General features: G+C 48.8%; 1 protein-coding gene across 1 annotated transcript in view; it reads right to left on the bottom strand.

Moving 5' to 3' along the window:
* The window catches only part of EHMT1 (euchromatic histone lysine methyltransferase 1), a 112,863-nt gene extending 111,578 nt beyond the window's left edge, over positions 1-1,285 (bottom strand). The window contains exon 1 of the mRNA XM_088460943.1: positions 1,200-1,285. Coding sequence (XP_088317069.1) covers positions 1,200-1,220 — 21 coding nt within the window. The 5' untranslated portion in view covers positions 1,221-1,285. The remainder of the gene's footprint in view (positions 1-1,199) is intronic.
* Between the last annotated feature and the right edge of the window lie 12,925 nt (positions 1,286-14,210).

Below are 14,210 nucleotides of genomic sequence, written 5' to 3'. Positions count from 1 at the left end.
GGGGGTATGGGGGTGCAGGTTACACAGGGGGAGGGGATATGGGGGGTGCAGGTTACACAGGGGGAGGGGATATGGGGGGTGCAGGTTACACAGGGGGAGGGATGTATGGGGGGTGCAGGTTACACAGGGGGAGAGGGGTATGGGGGTGCAGGTTACACAGGGGGAGGGAGCATGGGGGGTGCAGGTTACACAGGGGGAGGGATGTATGGGGGGTGCTGGTTACACAGAGAGAGGCAGTATGGGGGGTGCAGGTTACACAGGGGGAGGGGGGTATGGGGGTGCAGGTTACACAGGGGGAGGGGATATGGGGGGTGCAGGTTACACAGGGGGAGGGGATATGGGGGGTGCAGGTTACACAGGGGGAGGGATGTATGGGGGGTGCAGGTTACACAGGGGGAGAGGGGTATGGGGGGTGCAGGTTACACAGGGGGAGGGGGGTATGGGGGGGTGCAGGTTACAGGGGGAGGGATGTATGGGGGTGCAGGTTACACAGGGGGAGGGGGGTATGGGGGGGTGCAGGTTACAGGGGGAGGGGGGTATGGGGGTGCAGGTTACACAGGGGGAGGGGATATGGGGGGTGCAGGTTACACAGGGGGAGGGGATATGGGGGGTGCAGGTTACACAGGGGGAGGGGATATGGGGGGTGCAGGTTACACAGGGGGAGGGATGTATGGGGGGTGCAGGTTACACAGGGGGAGGGGGGTATGGGGGTGCAGGTTACACAGGGGGAGGGGATATGGGGGGTGCAGGTTACACAGGGGGAGGGGATATGGGGGGTGCAGGTTACACAGGGGGAGGGATGTATGGGGGGTGCAGGTTACACAGGGGGAGAGGGGTATGGGGGTGCAGGTTACACAGGGGGAGAGGGGTATGGGGGTGCAGGTTACACAGGGGGAGAGGGTATGGGGGGTGCAGGTTACACAGGGAGAGGGGGTATTGGGGTGCAGGTTACACAGGAGCAGGGGGGTAGCAGGTAAATAATAGGTCGGCCAGGAGGGGGCCCACACATGGAATAACAGCCGCCGTGTGATTGTTTCCCAGTCCCCACCTCCAGCACCTCGCACGGGCCAATCAGCCGCCTCCCCGGCGCCTCTGCCCCACGCTCGGTGCGTGGCGGCCCTATGTCCCCCCTGCAGTCTCCCGGGGCCCCATCCTGCGGAGCCCCAGATCCCTCCCGCGTCCCCCGCCATCCCTCTTACCTCAGCATCCAGTGTGGCCATGGCTCCGACCCCGAGCGTAGCCCCGCCCTGCCGCCCGTTACGTCACCGAGCCCGCCCACTCTCCCTCAGACCTGGGCTGAGCAGTCTCCCGGGGCCGGAGGGGGAGATGAGGATCCCGCGCATGCGCGGAAGGTGCTGCTGCTGCCCAGTCCGTACAACAACATGGCGGCGCCCTTTGCTTGACGTACAAATGCGGCGCCCAATCCGTCCTCTTCCCCCCCACAGCCGGCATCTCAGCGGCTCTCTCAGTCTCCCTCTGGCCAGGGCCTGTGAGTGGGAGGATGGGGACTCATCCCAGGGCCTGGCCGCAGAATATCTACCTCACAGACAGAATCCAGCTGACAGGGTGTTCTGGGACTTGTGGTTCCACAGCAGCTGGAAAGCTATAGTCTGGCAGACATGGTGATTGCTGGGTACGGTGGGTTATTATACTGATTTACTGGGAGAATATTAGAATACATCTATTATTATAATCGTGTTTACTCCCCATTTTTCATCTAGCAGAGCTGCCTGTGGCTCCCCAAGTGTTGGGACACTACAAGTCCCAGCATACCGCATCCGCTGGCAGAGCAAGCTGGGACTTGTAGTTCCACAACCCCCGGAGAGACGCAGGCTGTACGGTACTGGAGGCAGGACAAATATCTGTAACTGTATAAGTCAGGGTGTAATTTTACTTTTTTCCATTTATTATTCTAATAATGATTATTATTATTATTATTACTTTATCTATCAGGGTGATATTCCTGGCGTCTCCCGCGGTGCCAGCCACCTATAGATCAGGGCAGTGTAGTCATAGGCGATCGGCCGCTGAGATCTGCGTGACTGCGCGCCGCTTTATCAGAGCTCAGACGCTTGTAGGGTCGGCCGTATTTTAAGTCAAACACACAGGTGCAAGTTGTGCCCCAGGAAGAGCCCGCGTCACTCAGGACGTGGTGTAATATGCGTCTACTACTTAAAGATCCCCGTACAGCGCATCGTCTCACCATTCGCCTGTAGATGGCGAGCAGGGCCCTCTTACCGCTTTTTCTGTCTGTATTGCGCAGTCTCATTTTATTACTGTTTTGTTCCCATTTCTAACGCGCAATGGAATATGGCTCTCACTATATAATTGTTAATAAATAAATGTTACCATTATGCAGCCATTTGACAGAGACTATCTAATCTTTCATATTAGTCCTGGCCCGATGGCCGTCCTAGCTCCAGCTGTATGGTCTCATTGCTATGACTCCACCTGCAGGCAGCATGTTTGGAGACCCTCCAGCCTGATCCTTAATTCCCCACGTAATTACCTCTGCTGGATTAATTCATCTTTACAGGCTACATGTCATTGACATTGAACTGAGTAGTATCAGGCCCTTGATTTGCCGTCCAAGATGGCAGTGTCTGGGGTAGTGCTGCATTTTGCGTCTCTTGATGGGAGCGTCCCCGCAGTTCATTGCATTCTCCAATTAGCGCGTGCTACATCATTTATACACGTCTTTGGAGGTGCGGAAACTAGGCCCGAGGCCTATACTATAAAGAATGCATTTTGCAGCTACCAACACTGTTTATAGCAGAAAGCAGATTTCTCGGCACTCATCAGCCAATGGAATTAAAAACGTTAAATCACAAAAGTAACCACGGGTAATAAACATAGCATCAGTGTGCTGTAGCACTCGGTAATTTAAATGATAAATTAATCTAAACGGAGCCAGAAGGATGTACCTCTCACCCTGAAGTCCTCAGGCCTTTCTTTGAGAAGGTAAATTAGTTCCCCCCATTGCTGTCCTGGATACCAGAACTGCCATCGCTGACTCTACACTGTTTATTTACCGCTGTTATTTCTCTGCATTCATTGATTTGTTCCTTATAACCACTGTGCCTGCCGGCCCTACAGCCTACCATTACATCTGGGTCTAAATACCGGAGAGGCTCCTGCTATACTCTTGTCTCCCCTCCTTCTGGATTAATGTGCTTCATGGCCTCCTGAAAACAAGGCTTTGGCCTAACTGGGGCTGGGCCTCTGCACCTTGCCCCCAGCGCATTGTTACCCAGTAATGCCAACTTCAACCTACCCTATTGTAGCCACGGCTGGCAACAGAAATCATGAGCCTGGTACACTGATGTCTCTGGGAGGGCCTGCCATCGAACCCCCGCACTCACACGTCCATCTCCTGCATGCGTCAATCCATGTAACGCCAAATATAAGACCCTCTAGTACCGTTATTGTGAATGAATAGCTCAGGGCAGAACTGCAGCCACATAGAAGGTCCCATAGCTACAGTGATTGAAGCTGCCCCTCTGTCTAACATCATATCCCTTGGGCCAGTGTTGGCTAACCTTGACACTCCAGCTGTTGTGGAACTATATATCCCAGCATGCCCTGCCACAGTTTTAGCATGCCCTAATAGCAAAACTGTAGCAGTGCATGCTGGGTTATGTAGTTCCACAACAGCTGGAGTGTCAAGGCTAGCCAACACTGCCTTGGGCTGTACAACAGAATACTACGCAGCAGCCTGCTCTGCCTAATGGATAACTGGCCCTGTTTAAGATAGTACCCAGGTGGTCATTGAGAGAGGCTACAGAAGGACTACAAGCGGCGGGGTCTGACTGAGGTGCATCGGCATGTGCTAGGTCCCTTTACTAGTTATTAATATAAGCAGAATAAGGGACCCTTGAGTTATAGGTGATGATTATATTTGAGCCACAGTAGCGGCTAGTCTCTCTGGACGTTCCGCATCTCACCTGTCTTATAGTCTGAATATTGGAGAGTTGAAAATGGGATTTGTTAGTCAACTCTTGCTGATCATTATATTAATAATGTTCTGCGGATTCGCTGGGTATATTATACTGCTTACTTGTTTATCCCAGCTATACCCCATGGAGACTGACTCACTAATCACCTAAAGACAGCAGGAGCTGTACAGCCACTTTCTGTGGATACATAATGGAAGCAGACCGTCCTATGACACGAATTACACTCCTTACTTCTCATTGCTGTAGTATGGAAAAGATAACTCCTGATTGTCAGTATAGAAGTAATCTGCCAGGCACATCACCCTGCTGGATGTGTGATATTTTGTTAGACCCTCACTTGTCTGTTCTGAGGGCAGAATTCATTTCGGAGACCTCTGCAGCCAGAAATCGCTGCGAGGTCCAGCTGCGCACATTGCCGTCTATTACGGTAGATTCAGTCATTTTCCTTACGCACTTTTATGGGGACCAGGGAAAAGGAGGGGAAGATACAGGTCATGAAGTTCCCTTGCTCAACAGTTCCGGAGGCGCTTTGCGGCTATCGCGAGGAATTAAATTCCCCCCAAGTTTTATATTCTTATGTTTAGCAATGTCCTATTCATATATATCCTGCTTGAGGGTGAGATTCAGTGCGGACCGCAACAGCGATTACACACACAATTGGCCGATCGTGGCGTTCTGCGTATGCATTGTGTGAACCAGCCACTGCGATCGGGACTGCGATCAGAGACTACGCAGAGTGATTGACAGGAAGTGCCGCTTGGGGGAGGTGACGGGGTAGTTGGCAAAACGCACGCGTGCCTGTGCGTTTGAACGCCGTTGCAGGGGCGTACATAAATTATCCACTGCGATGCCTTGCGCAGCTCGAGTACTCAGTGCGTGCTATGAAGTTAGCAATTCCTGAGTAAGGTCAGAGCCTGTGTAAGTGTGTGTGAGGATGTGATGGTACTCCATGTTACTGATGGTGTCTCAGTCTTGTGTAATCACTGTGTGTGATGAGGTTAGTAATTCCTGAGTAAGGTCAGAGCCTGTGTAAGTGTGTGTGAGGATGTGATGGTACTCCATGTTACTGATGGTGTCTCAGTCTTGTGTAATCACTGTGTGTGATGAGGTTAGTAATTCCTGAGTAAGGTCAGAGCCTGTGTAAGTGTGTGTGAGGATGTGATGGTACTCCATGTTACTGATGGTGTCTCAGTCTTGTGTAATCACTGTGTGTGATGAGGTTAGTAATTCCTGGGTAAGGTCAGAGCCTGTGTAAGTGTGTGTGAGGATGTGATGGTACTCCATGTTACTGATGGGGTCTCAGTCTTGTGTAATCACTGTGTGTGATGAGGTTAGTAATTCCTGAGTAAGGTCAGAGCCTGTGTAAGTGTGTGTGAGGATGTGATGGTACTCCATGTTACTGATGGTGTCTCAGTCTTGTGTAATCACTGCGTGTGATGAGGTTAGTAATTCCTGAGTAAGGTCAGAGCCTGTGTAAGTGTGTGTGAGGATGTGATGGTACTCCATGTTACTGATGGTTTCTCAGTCTTGTGTAGTCACTGTGTGTGATGAGGTTAGTAATTCCAGAGTAAGGTCAGAGCCTGTGTAAGTGTGTGTGAGGATGTGATGGTACTCCATGTTACTGATGGTATCTCAGTCTTGTGTAATCACTGTGTGTGATGAGGTTAGTAATTCCTGAGTAAGGTCAGAGCCTGTGTAAGTGTGTGTGAGGATGTGATGGTACTCCATGTTACTGATGGTATCTCAGTCTTGTGTAGTCACTGTGAGTGATGATGTTAGTAATTCCTGAGTATGGTCAGAGCCTGTGTAAGTGTGTGTGAGGATGTGATGGTACTCCATGTTACTGATGGTATCTCAGTCTTGTGTAATCACTGTGTGTGATGGGGTTAGTAATTCCTGAGTAAGGTCAGAGCCTGTGTAAGTGTGTGTGAGGCTGTGATGGTACTCCATGTTACTGATGGTTTCTCAGTCTTGTGTAGTCACTGTGTGTGATGAGGTTAGTAATTCCTGAGTAAGGTCAGAGCCTGTGTAAGTGTGTGTGATGATGTGATGGTACTCCATGTTACTGATGGTATCTCAGTCTTGTGTAATCACTGTGTGTGATGAGGTTAGTAATTCCCGAGTAAGGTCAGAGCCTGTGTAAGTGTGTGTGAGGCTGTGATGGTACTCCATGTTACTGATGGTGTCTCAGTCTTGTGTAATCACTGTGTGTGATGAGGTTAGTAATTCCTGAGTAAGGTCAGAGCCTGTGTAAGTGTGTGTGAGGCTGTGATGGTACTCCATGTTACTGATGGTCTCTCAGTCTTGTGTAATCACTGCGTGTGATGAGGTTAGTAATTCCTGAGTAAGGTCAGAGCCTGTGTAAGTGTGTGTGAGGATGTGATGGTACTCCATGTTACTGATGGTGTCTCAGTCTTGTGTAATCACTGTGTGTGATGAGGTTAGTAATTCCTGAGTATGGTCAGAGCCTGTGTAAGTGTGTGTGAGGATGTGATGGTACTCCATGTTACTGATGGTTTCTCAGTCTTGTGTAGTCACTGTGTGTGATGAGGTTAGTAATTCCTGAGTAAGGTCAGAGCCTGTGTAAGTGTGTGTGAGGCTGTGATGGTACTCCATGTTACTGATGGTGTCTCAGTCTTGTGTAATCACTGTGTGTGATGAGGTTAGTAATTCCTGAGTAGGTCAGAGCCTGTGTAAGTGTGTGTGAGGATGTGATAGTACTCCATGTTACTGATGGTGTCTCAGTCTTGTGTAATCACTGTGTGTGATGAGGTTAGTAATTCCCGAGTAAGGTCAGAGCCTGTGTAAGTGTGTGTGAGGCTGTGATGGTACTCCATGTTACTGATGATCTCTCAGTCTTGTGTAATCACTGTGTGTGATGAGGTTAGTAATTCCTGAGTAAGGTCAGAGCCTGTGTAAGTGTGTGTGAGGCTGTGATGGTACTCCATGTTACTGATGGTCTCTCAGTCTTGTGTAATCACTGCGTGTGATGAGGTTAGTAATTCCTGAGTAAGGTCAGAGCCTGTGTAAGTGTGTGTGAGGATATGATGGTACTCCATGTTACTGATGGTGTCTCAGTCTTGTGTAATCACTGTGTGTGATGAGGTTAGTAATTCCTGAGTAAGGTCAGAGCCTGTGTAAGTGTGTGTGAGGCTGTGATGGTACTCCATGTTACTGATGGTATCTCAGTCTTGTGTAATCACTGTGTGTGATGAGGTTAGTAATTCCTGAGTAAGGTCAGAGCCTGTGTAAGTGTGTGTGAGGATGTGATGGTACTCCATGTTACTGATGGTGTCTCAGTCTTGTGTAATCACTGTGTGTGATGAGGTTAGTAATTCCAGAGTAAGGTCAGAGCCTGTGTAAGTGTGTGAGGATGTGATGGTACTCCATGTTACTGATGGTATCTCAGTCTTGTGTAATCACTGTGTGTGATGAGGTTAGTAATTCCTGAGTAAGGTCAGAGCCTGTGTAAGTGTGTGTGAGGATGTGATGGTACTCCATGTTACTGATGGTGTCTCAGTCTTGTGTAATCACTGCGTGTGATGAGGTTAGTAATTCCAGAGTAAGGTCAGAGCCTGTGTAAGTGTGTGTGAGGATGTGATGGTACTCCATGTTACTGATGGTATCTCAGTCTTGTGTAATCACTGTGTGTGATGAGGTTAGTAATTCCTGAGTAAGGTCAGAGCCTGTGTAAGTGTGTGTGAGGATGTGATGGTACTCCATGTTACTGATGGTGTCTCAGTCTTGTGTAATCACTGTGTGTGATGAGGTTAGTAATTCCAGAGTAAGGTCAGAGCCTGTGTAAGTGTGTGTGAGGATGTGATGGTACTCCATGTTACTGATGGTCTCTCAGTCTTGTGTAATCACTGTGTGTGATGAGGTTAGTAATTCCTGAGTAAGGTCAGAGCCTGTGTAAGTGTGTGTGAGGCTGTGATGGTACTCCATGTTACTGATGGTATCTCAGTCTTGTGTAATCACTGTGTGTGATGAGGTTAGTAATTCCAGAGTAAGGTCAGAGCCTGTGTAAGTGTGTGTGAGGATGTGATGGTACTCCATGTTACTGATGGTATCTCAGTCTTGTGTAATCACTGTGTGTGATGAGGTTAGTAATTCCTGAGTAAGGTCAGAGCCTGTGTAAGTGTGTGAGGCTGTGATGGTACTCCATGTTACTGATGGTGTCTCAGTCTTGTGTAATCACTGCGTGTGATGAGGTTAGTAATTCCTGAGTAAGGTCAGAGCCTGTGTAAGTGTGTGTGAGGATGTGATGGTACTCCATGTTACTGATGGTATCTCAGTCTTGTGTAATCACTGCGTGTGATGAGGTTAGTAATTCCTGAGTAAGGTCAGAGCCTGTGTAAGTGTGTGTGAGGATGTGATGGTACTCCATGTTACTGATGGTCTCTCAGTCTTGTGTAATCACTGTGTGTGATGAGGTTAGTAATTCCTGAGTAAGGTCAGAGCCTGTGTAAGTGTGTGTGAGGATGTGATGGTACTCCATGTTACTGATGGTATCTCAGTCCTGTGTAATCACTGTGTGTGATGAGGTTAGTAATTCCTGAGTAAGGTCAGAGCCTGTGTAAGTGTGTGTGAGGCTGTGATGGTACTCCATGTTACTGATGGTATCTCAGTCTTGTGTTATCACTGTGTGTGATGAGGTTAGTAATTCCTGAGTAAGGTCAGAGCCTGTGTAAGTGTGTGTGAGGATGTGATGGTACTCCATGTTACTGATGGTGTCTCAGTCTTGTGTAATCACTGTGTGTGATGAGGTTAGTAATTCCTGAGTAAGGTCAGAGCCTGTGTAAGTGTGTGTGAGGATGTGATGGTACTCCATGTTACTGATGGTTTCGCAGTATTGCTAAACATTCCGGATGTGTGTAAAGTAAAGTGGGCGTCCCTATGTAGTGCTGCAACACCATAGTGATCACAATGGATTAGCATATCATCGCAGCCAGACTGCGTGTGTAATCGCAGTTGCGATCCGTTATGAATCAGGCCCTGAATGCACGCTGGCCGACCCAAAGTCTCCATTCTATTAATAATGTTTTTTCAGAGTCACCGGGTTGGTATGTCATTTATTTTATTATGCCAAGCTGTATAACTACACCCAGACATTGGCCCTGATTCAGAGCCGGACGCTCTGACCAGAGCGCTCGCTCTGAATCAGGGCCCACCTCCATTAATATGGAGCGTCCTCCTGGGCGCTCGTATAGCTGTGGGTCACCACCCACAGCATATACGAGCATGCAAAATGATGATCGCGATGGTCTTGACCATCGCGACCATCGGAACTGCGAGTAAAAGCCTGCGGTTGAGTTTCTCAACCGCAAGGCCAGGAGTGATTTTGGCTCTGTCAGAGCCAAAATCACTCCCACTGACATCACTAGTGATGTTAGTGGGGCTGGCTTCAGACGGTAGGCGTTCCCTTGGGAACACCTCCGTCTGGCAGGCACGCCCCCGGCACACCCACCAAAGGGGGCGTGCTGTCAGTCACCATCGACAGCACGCCCCCTTTGATGAGACACTCCGAGCGAAGGAAAGTCCTTCGCTCGTCGGGTCTCGCGCATGCGCACGACGGAGCTCACTCCGTCGTGCGCATGCGCAGTGGGGAACATCGACCCACTTGCGAGCGTACTGCCGCTCGCGAGTGGGTCTGAATGACCCCCATTGTCCTTTACTCATTGATGAAGCATCTTTGTTTGACTGTTTAGAGCAGGGATGGGGAACCTCAGGCCTCGGGGGCCATATCAGGTCCGCGGAATCATTTGGTCTGGTCCTCTACGCTTTATTCTGCTAGCCTCATCTGGCTATCAGGGTGCCTAGAATGGCCCATTTATCAATAAATATTTGCGGCTTATAACCACAATTATTTAGTATCCCTCGAATGTGTGACGGAGGGACTGCAGCAGATATTCCCAGCGGCAGTCGCAACGCCCATACGTTTCTATGGTGGGTGCAATGCTGCCATATTCACCAACTTCTGGAATGCAACTTCACTCCCAGCACATCATCGGGACAGGATCCTATCAGAGCATTCGTCCCCTGCTGGTGGTTTTGGTTGCATCCGGCCGGTATGGTCGCATCCTGCAGTGTAATCATGGCGCTAATATCATGCCACATTGCAAATGCGATTATTAATTAAAGGGCCCTTCAGTCTCACAGTAATGCTGATTTGGGGGTCAGTGCGTTGTGTATTGTGGGGGTAATTATAGCAGATTACCTAATGGAGGTTATGTGGGGGGTTCAGGATTTTGATAAGAGGTGAGTTTTCTAGGACCGTTTGGAGGTTGGAAGAGAGCCTCCATGTGTGATTCCCCAGCGTGGGTACAGCACAGAATACGCCCTACACATGGGAATGGAGCAGTAATGAGAAGTGAGGAGGATGAGTTTAGCCGATGGAATAAATGAGAAGTCCGGTTAGGAGAAGACCAGTAGGGAAGGATTTGTGGAGGTGAATTCTCAGAGACATACAGTGACGGAGGGTGAGAACCAGGATAGGGCAGTGACCTGAGGACTAAATTAATGTATAAGTGACGGCTCCTTATATTTTCCTCATAAACTGAATCTTTGCCAATGTTTCTCCTCCAATTACACTACTGGGCCACACCTTATGGTTCCGCTGCCAAACATAGGATAAACCTAGGGAGCCAGGAGAACGTTCCCCATCCATAGGACAGTTAGGTCATTTCCTGCTCTCCAGGGGGAAACCTCTATTATAGCCCAGAATTTCTGATCATATTTGCAAGTGATATACTAAGTTCAGTCTGTCCTTGTCCCCGCGGATAACATGAGGGCGTCTGTCCTTGTCCCCGCGGATAACATGAGGGCGTCTGTCCTTCCATTTCACACTTGTGCATTCTCCTAGATTCTGGGGAGCTTTCCATCCAGCGTATGCCTTAACATGTGAGGGAAACATGGGTACTAACGTGAAGGAAACATGGGCACTAAGGTGTGAGGGAAACATGGGCACTAAGGTGTGAGGGAAACATGGGCACTAAGGTGTGAGGGAAACATGGGTACTAACGTGAGGGAAACATGGGTACTAACGTGAGGGAAACATGGGTACTAACATGTGAGGGAAACATTGGTACTAACATGTGAGGGAAACATTGGTACTAACATATGAGGGAAACATGGACACTAATGTGAGGGAAACATGGGCACTAACATGTGAGGGAAACATGGGCACTAACGAGAGGGAAACATGGGCACTAACATGTGAGGGAAACATGGGCACTAACATGTGAGGGAAACATGGGCACTAAGGTGTGAGGGAAACATGGGCACTAAGGTGTGAGGGAAACATGGGCACTAAGGTGTGAGGGAAACATGGGCACTAAGGTGTGAGGGAAACATGGGCACTAACTTGTGAGGGAAACATGGGCACTAACGAGAGGGAAACATGGGTACTAACATGTGAGGGAAACATGGGTACTAACATGTGAGGGAAACATGGGCACAAATATGTGAGGGAAACATGGGTACTAACATGTGAGGGAAACATGGGTACTAACATGTGAGGGAAACATGGGCACAAATATGTGAGGGAAACATGGGTACTAACATGTGAGGGAAACATGGGTACTAACATGTGAGGGAAACATGGGCACAAATATGTGAGGGAAACATGGGTACTAATATGTGAGGGAAACGTGGGTACTAACATGTGAGGGAAACATGGGTACTAACATGTGAGGGAAACATGGGCACAAATATGTGAGGGAAACATGGGTACTAACATGTGAGGGAAACATGGGCACAAATATGTGAGGGAAACATGGGTACTAACATGTGAGGGAAACATGGGTACTAACATGTGAGGGAAACATGGGTACTAACATGTGAGGGAAACATGGGCACAAATATGTGAGGGAAACATGGGTACTAATATGTGAGGGAAACGTGGGTACTAACATGTGAGGGAAACATGGGTACTAACATGTGAGGGAAACATGGGTACTAACATGTGAGGGAAACATGGGCACAAATATGTGAGGGAAACATGGGCACAAATATGTGAGGGAAACATGGGTACTAACATGTGAGGGAAACGTGGGCCCTAACGTGAGCATACTAGGTAGATATTGGCTCTTACATGCCAGCTGGCCGGTTACACCGAGCCACCTTTATGTGTCAGCCTCCTTAGGTTATACAGTATCTTTAGGTGAAACATTTTGGTAATAGCGCTAATAGTCACTGTGGTAACAAGAATACACTCGGGATTATAGTGTTCTTTTCAAGCAATTACCACAGAAGGAGCCTACTAACCAACCCTACCCTAACTGATCTCTATTCACCATGCGAGGACAAAAGGGGTGGTCTGGGTCACCCACAACTCCCGCGCCCGGCCCTGGTATTTACTTATGACAGTTATAAGCTTTCCAGACCATTAATATGTAGTAAAATGGCATGTAAACCATTTATATAAACAGGACGTTGCTACGATGCTCAACGGCTGATGTCCTGGCTACAGGGAGTCCCGCGTTCTACTGATTATAATGTAATTGGGTTTTCTGCAAGATAAATTATTTATCAGCAGAGATAGTCCCAGCACTGTTCATAAATCGCAGGGAAACAAATTCACTAACATAAATAAAAAATTCCTATTAATACAATATTTCCGCCTGAGCCGTTAATGCCAGGCAATAACAGAATGATGTTATACAGGGAGGTGCACTCGTATAGCCACCATGTATATAAATGCCACTAATGCCTGGATTTATAGCTGTGTTGAATGAATAAATGAAACCAATTTTTTAAAAGGGGGATCCATCCGTTTCCAATTGTCCCTACCGTGATACATTGTATAGATTGTCACTGTCAAAGAAACATGGCGTAAAATACTATTTATTTTTTTTAACGATCGGGTTCAAATATTTATTGTAGTAAAGCAAAATGTCTGCAACTAAAGACATATGATTTTATACGACTCGGAGGACATCGCCATTAGAAGCGGTCTCTAGGAAGATGGCGGCTGCTTATCCTGCGCTGGGAGAAAGAAAAATGCTGCTGTCATTTTCGGGTTGTTAGTGAAGTTCCTCATTTGAAATGAAATGTCCTTTCTGGGTGGTTCAGTGCGGAGTATGTTACTGAGAGCGCGGGTGGAAAGTGACTGTCATTACTCTGAAATGCAGAATTTATTCTCCCAGCTATAGATGAGCCGCATTTTAAAGACTCTTCTATGTAATATTTGTAGTATTATTATTATTAACATTTATTTATATGGTGCATTTGTCTGTTAAATTCCTCACCAGTCATACTGCAGAGCAGAGGGAATTGTCTGTCGCCCTAATCTATGGGGCTGGGTCACAGTTGCATGCAAGCATGAGCGTATTGCGTGTGCAGAAATAAATGCGGAGACTCTGTCAGTTGCCGCATTTATGTGGCTACACCTCCCTAATCCATCTGCTTGTTGAAGTTCCGTCATCACTGTCAGCGCCTATATCTGGCGTAAGAGATCCGTCCGGAATACTGACCATCGCCCCCCGGAGCACGTAGCCTACGCGCAGGCTCCTAGTTACAACTACATATGGAGATGGGACCGAGACACGTATGTCTCCGTAGTTGCTCATAGATGCGTTCCCTCAGCCACGGGGGATTCGCAGTGCTAATAATCGCAAACCCATCTCCAAAACAGTGCCGGCCAGTCATTTTTGTCTCCTTTAACAAAGCTTTCCATAAACCGGGCTGGAGGTGCGATTTGGCTGGAGGTGCGATTTGGCTGGAGAGGGGATTTGGCTGGAGAGGGGATTTGGCTGGAGCGGGGATTTGGCTGGAGACGACATTGGCTGCAGCGGGGATTTGGCTGGAGAGGGGATTTGGCTGGAGAGGGGATTTGGCTGCAGAGGAGATTTGGCTGGAGCGGGGATTTGGCTGGAGACGCCATTGGCTGCAGCAGGGATTTGGCTGGAGAGGGGATTTGGCTGGAGAGGGGATTTGGCTGCAGAGGAGATTTGGCTGGAGCGGGGATTTGGCTGGGGACGCCATTGGCTGCAGAGGGGATTTGGCTGGAGAGGGGATTTTGCTGCAGAGGGGATTTTGCTGCAGAGGGGATTTGGCTGCAGCGGGGATTTGGCTGCAGCGGGGATTTGGCTGGAGAGGGGATTTGGCTGGAGACGCCATTGGCTGGAGAGGGGATTTGGCTGGAGACGCCATTGGCTGGAGCGGAGATTTGGCTGGAGAGGGGATTTGGCTGGAGACGCCATTTGGCTGCAGCGGGGATTTGGCTGGAGAGGGGATTTGGCTAGAGAGGGGATT

This window comes from Taudactylus pleione, unplaced genomic scaffold, assembly GCF_031769625.1.
Source record: "Taudactylus pleione unplaced genomic scaffold, aTauple2 ptg000996l, whole genome shotgun sequence".
Taxonomy (NCBI): Eukaryota; Metazoa; Chordata; class Amphibia; order Anura; family Myobatrachidae; genus Taudactylus; species Taudactylus pleione.
This window is presented reverse-complemented; position numbering and strand designations above follow the sequence as displayed.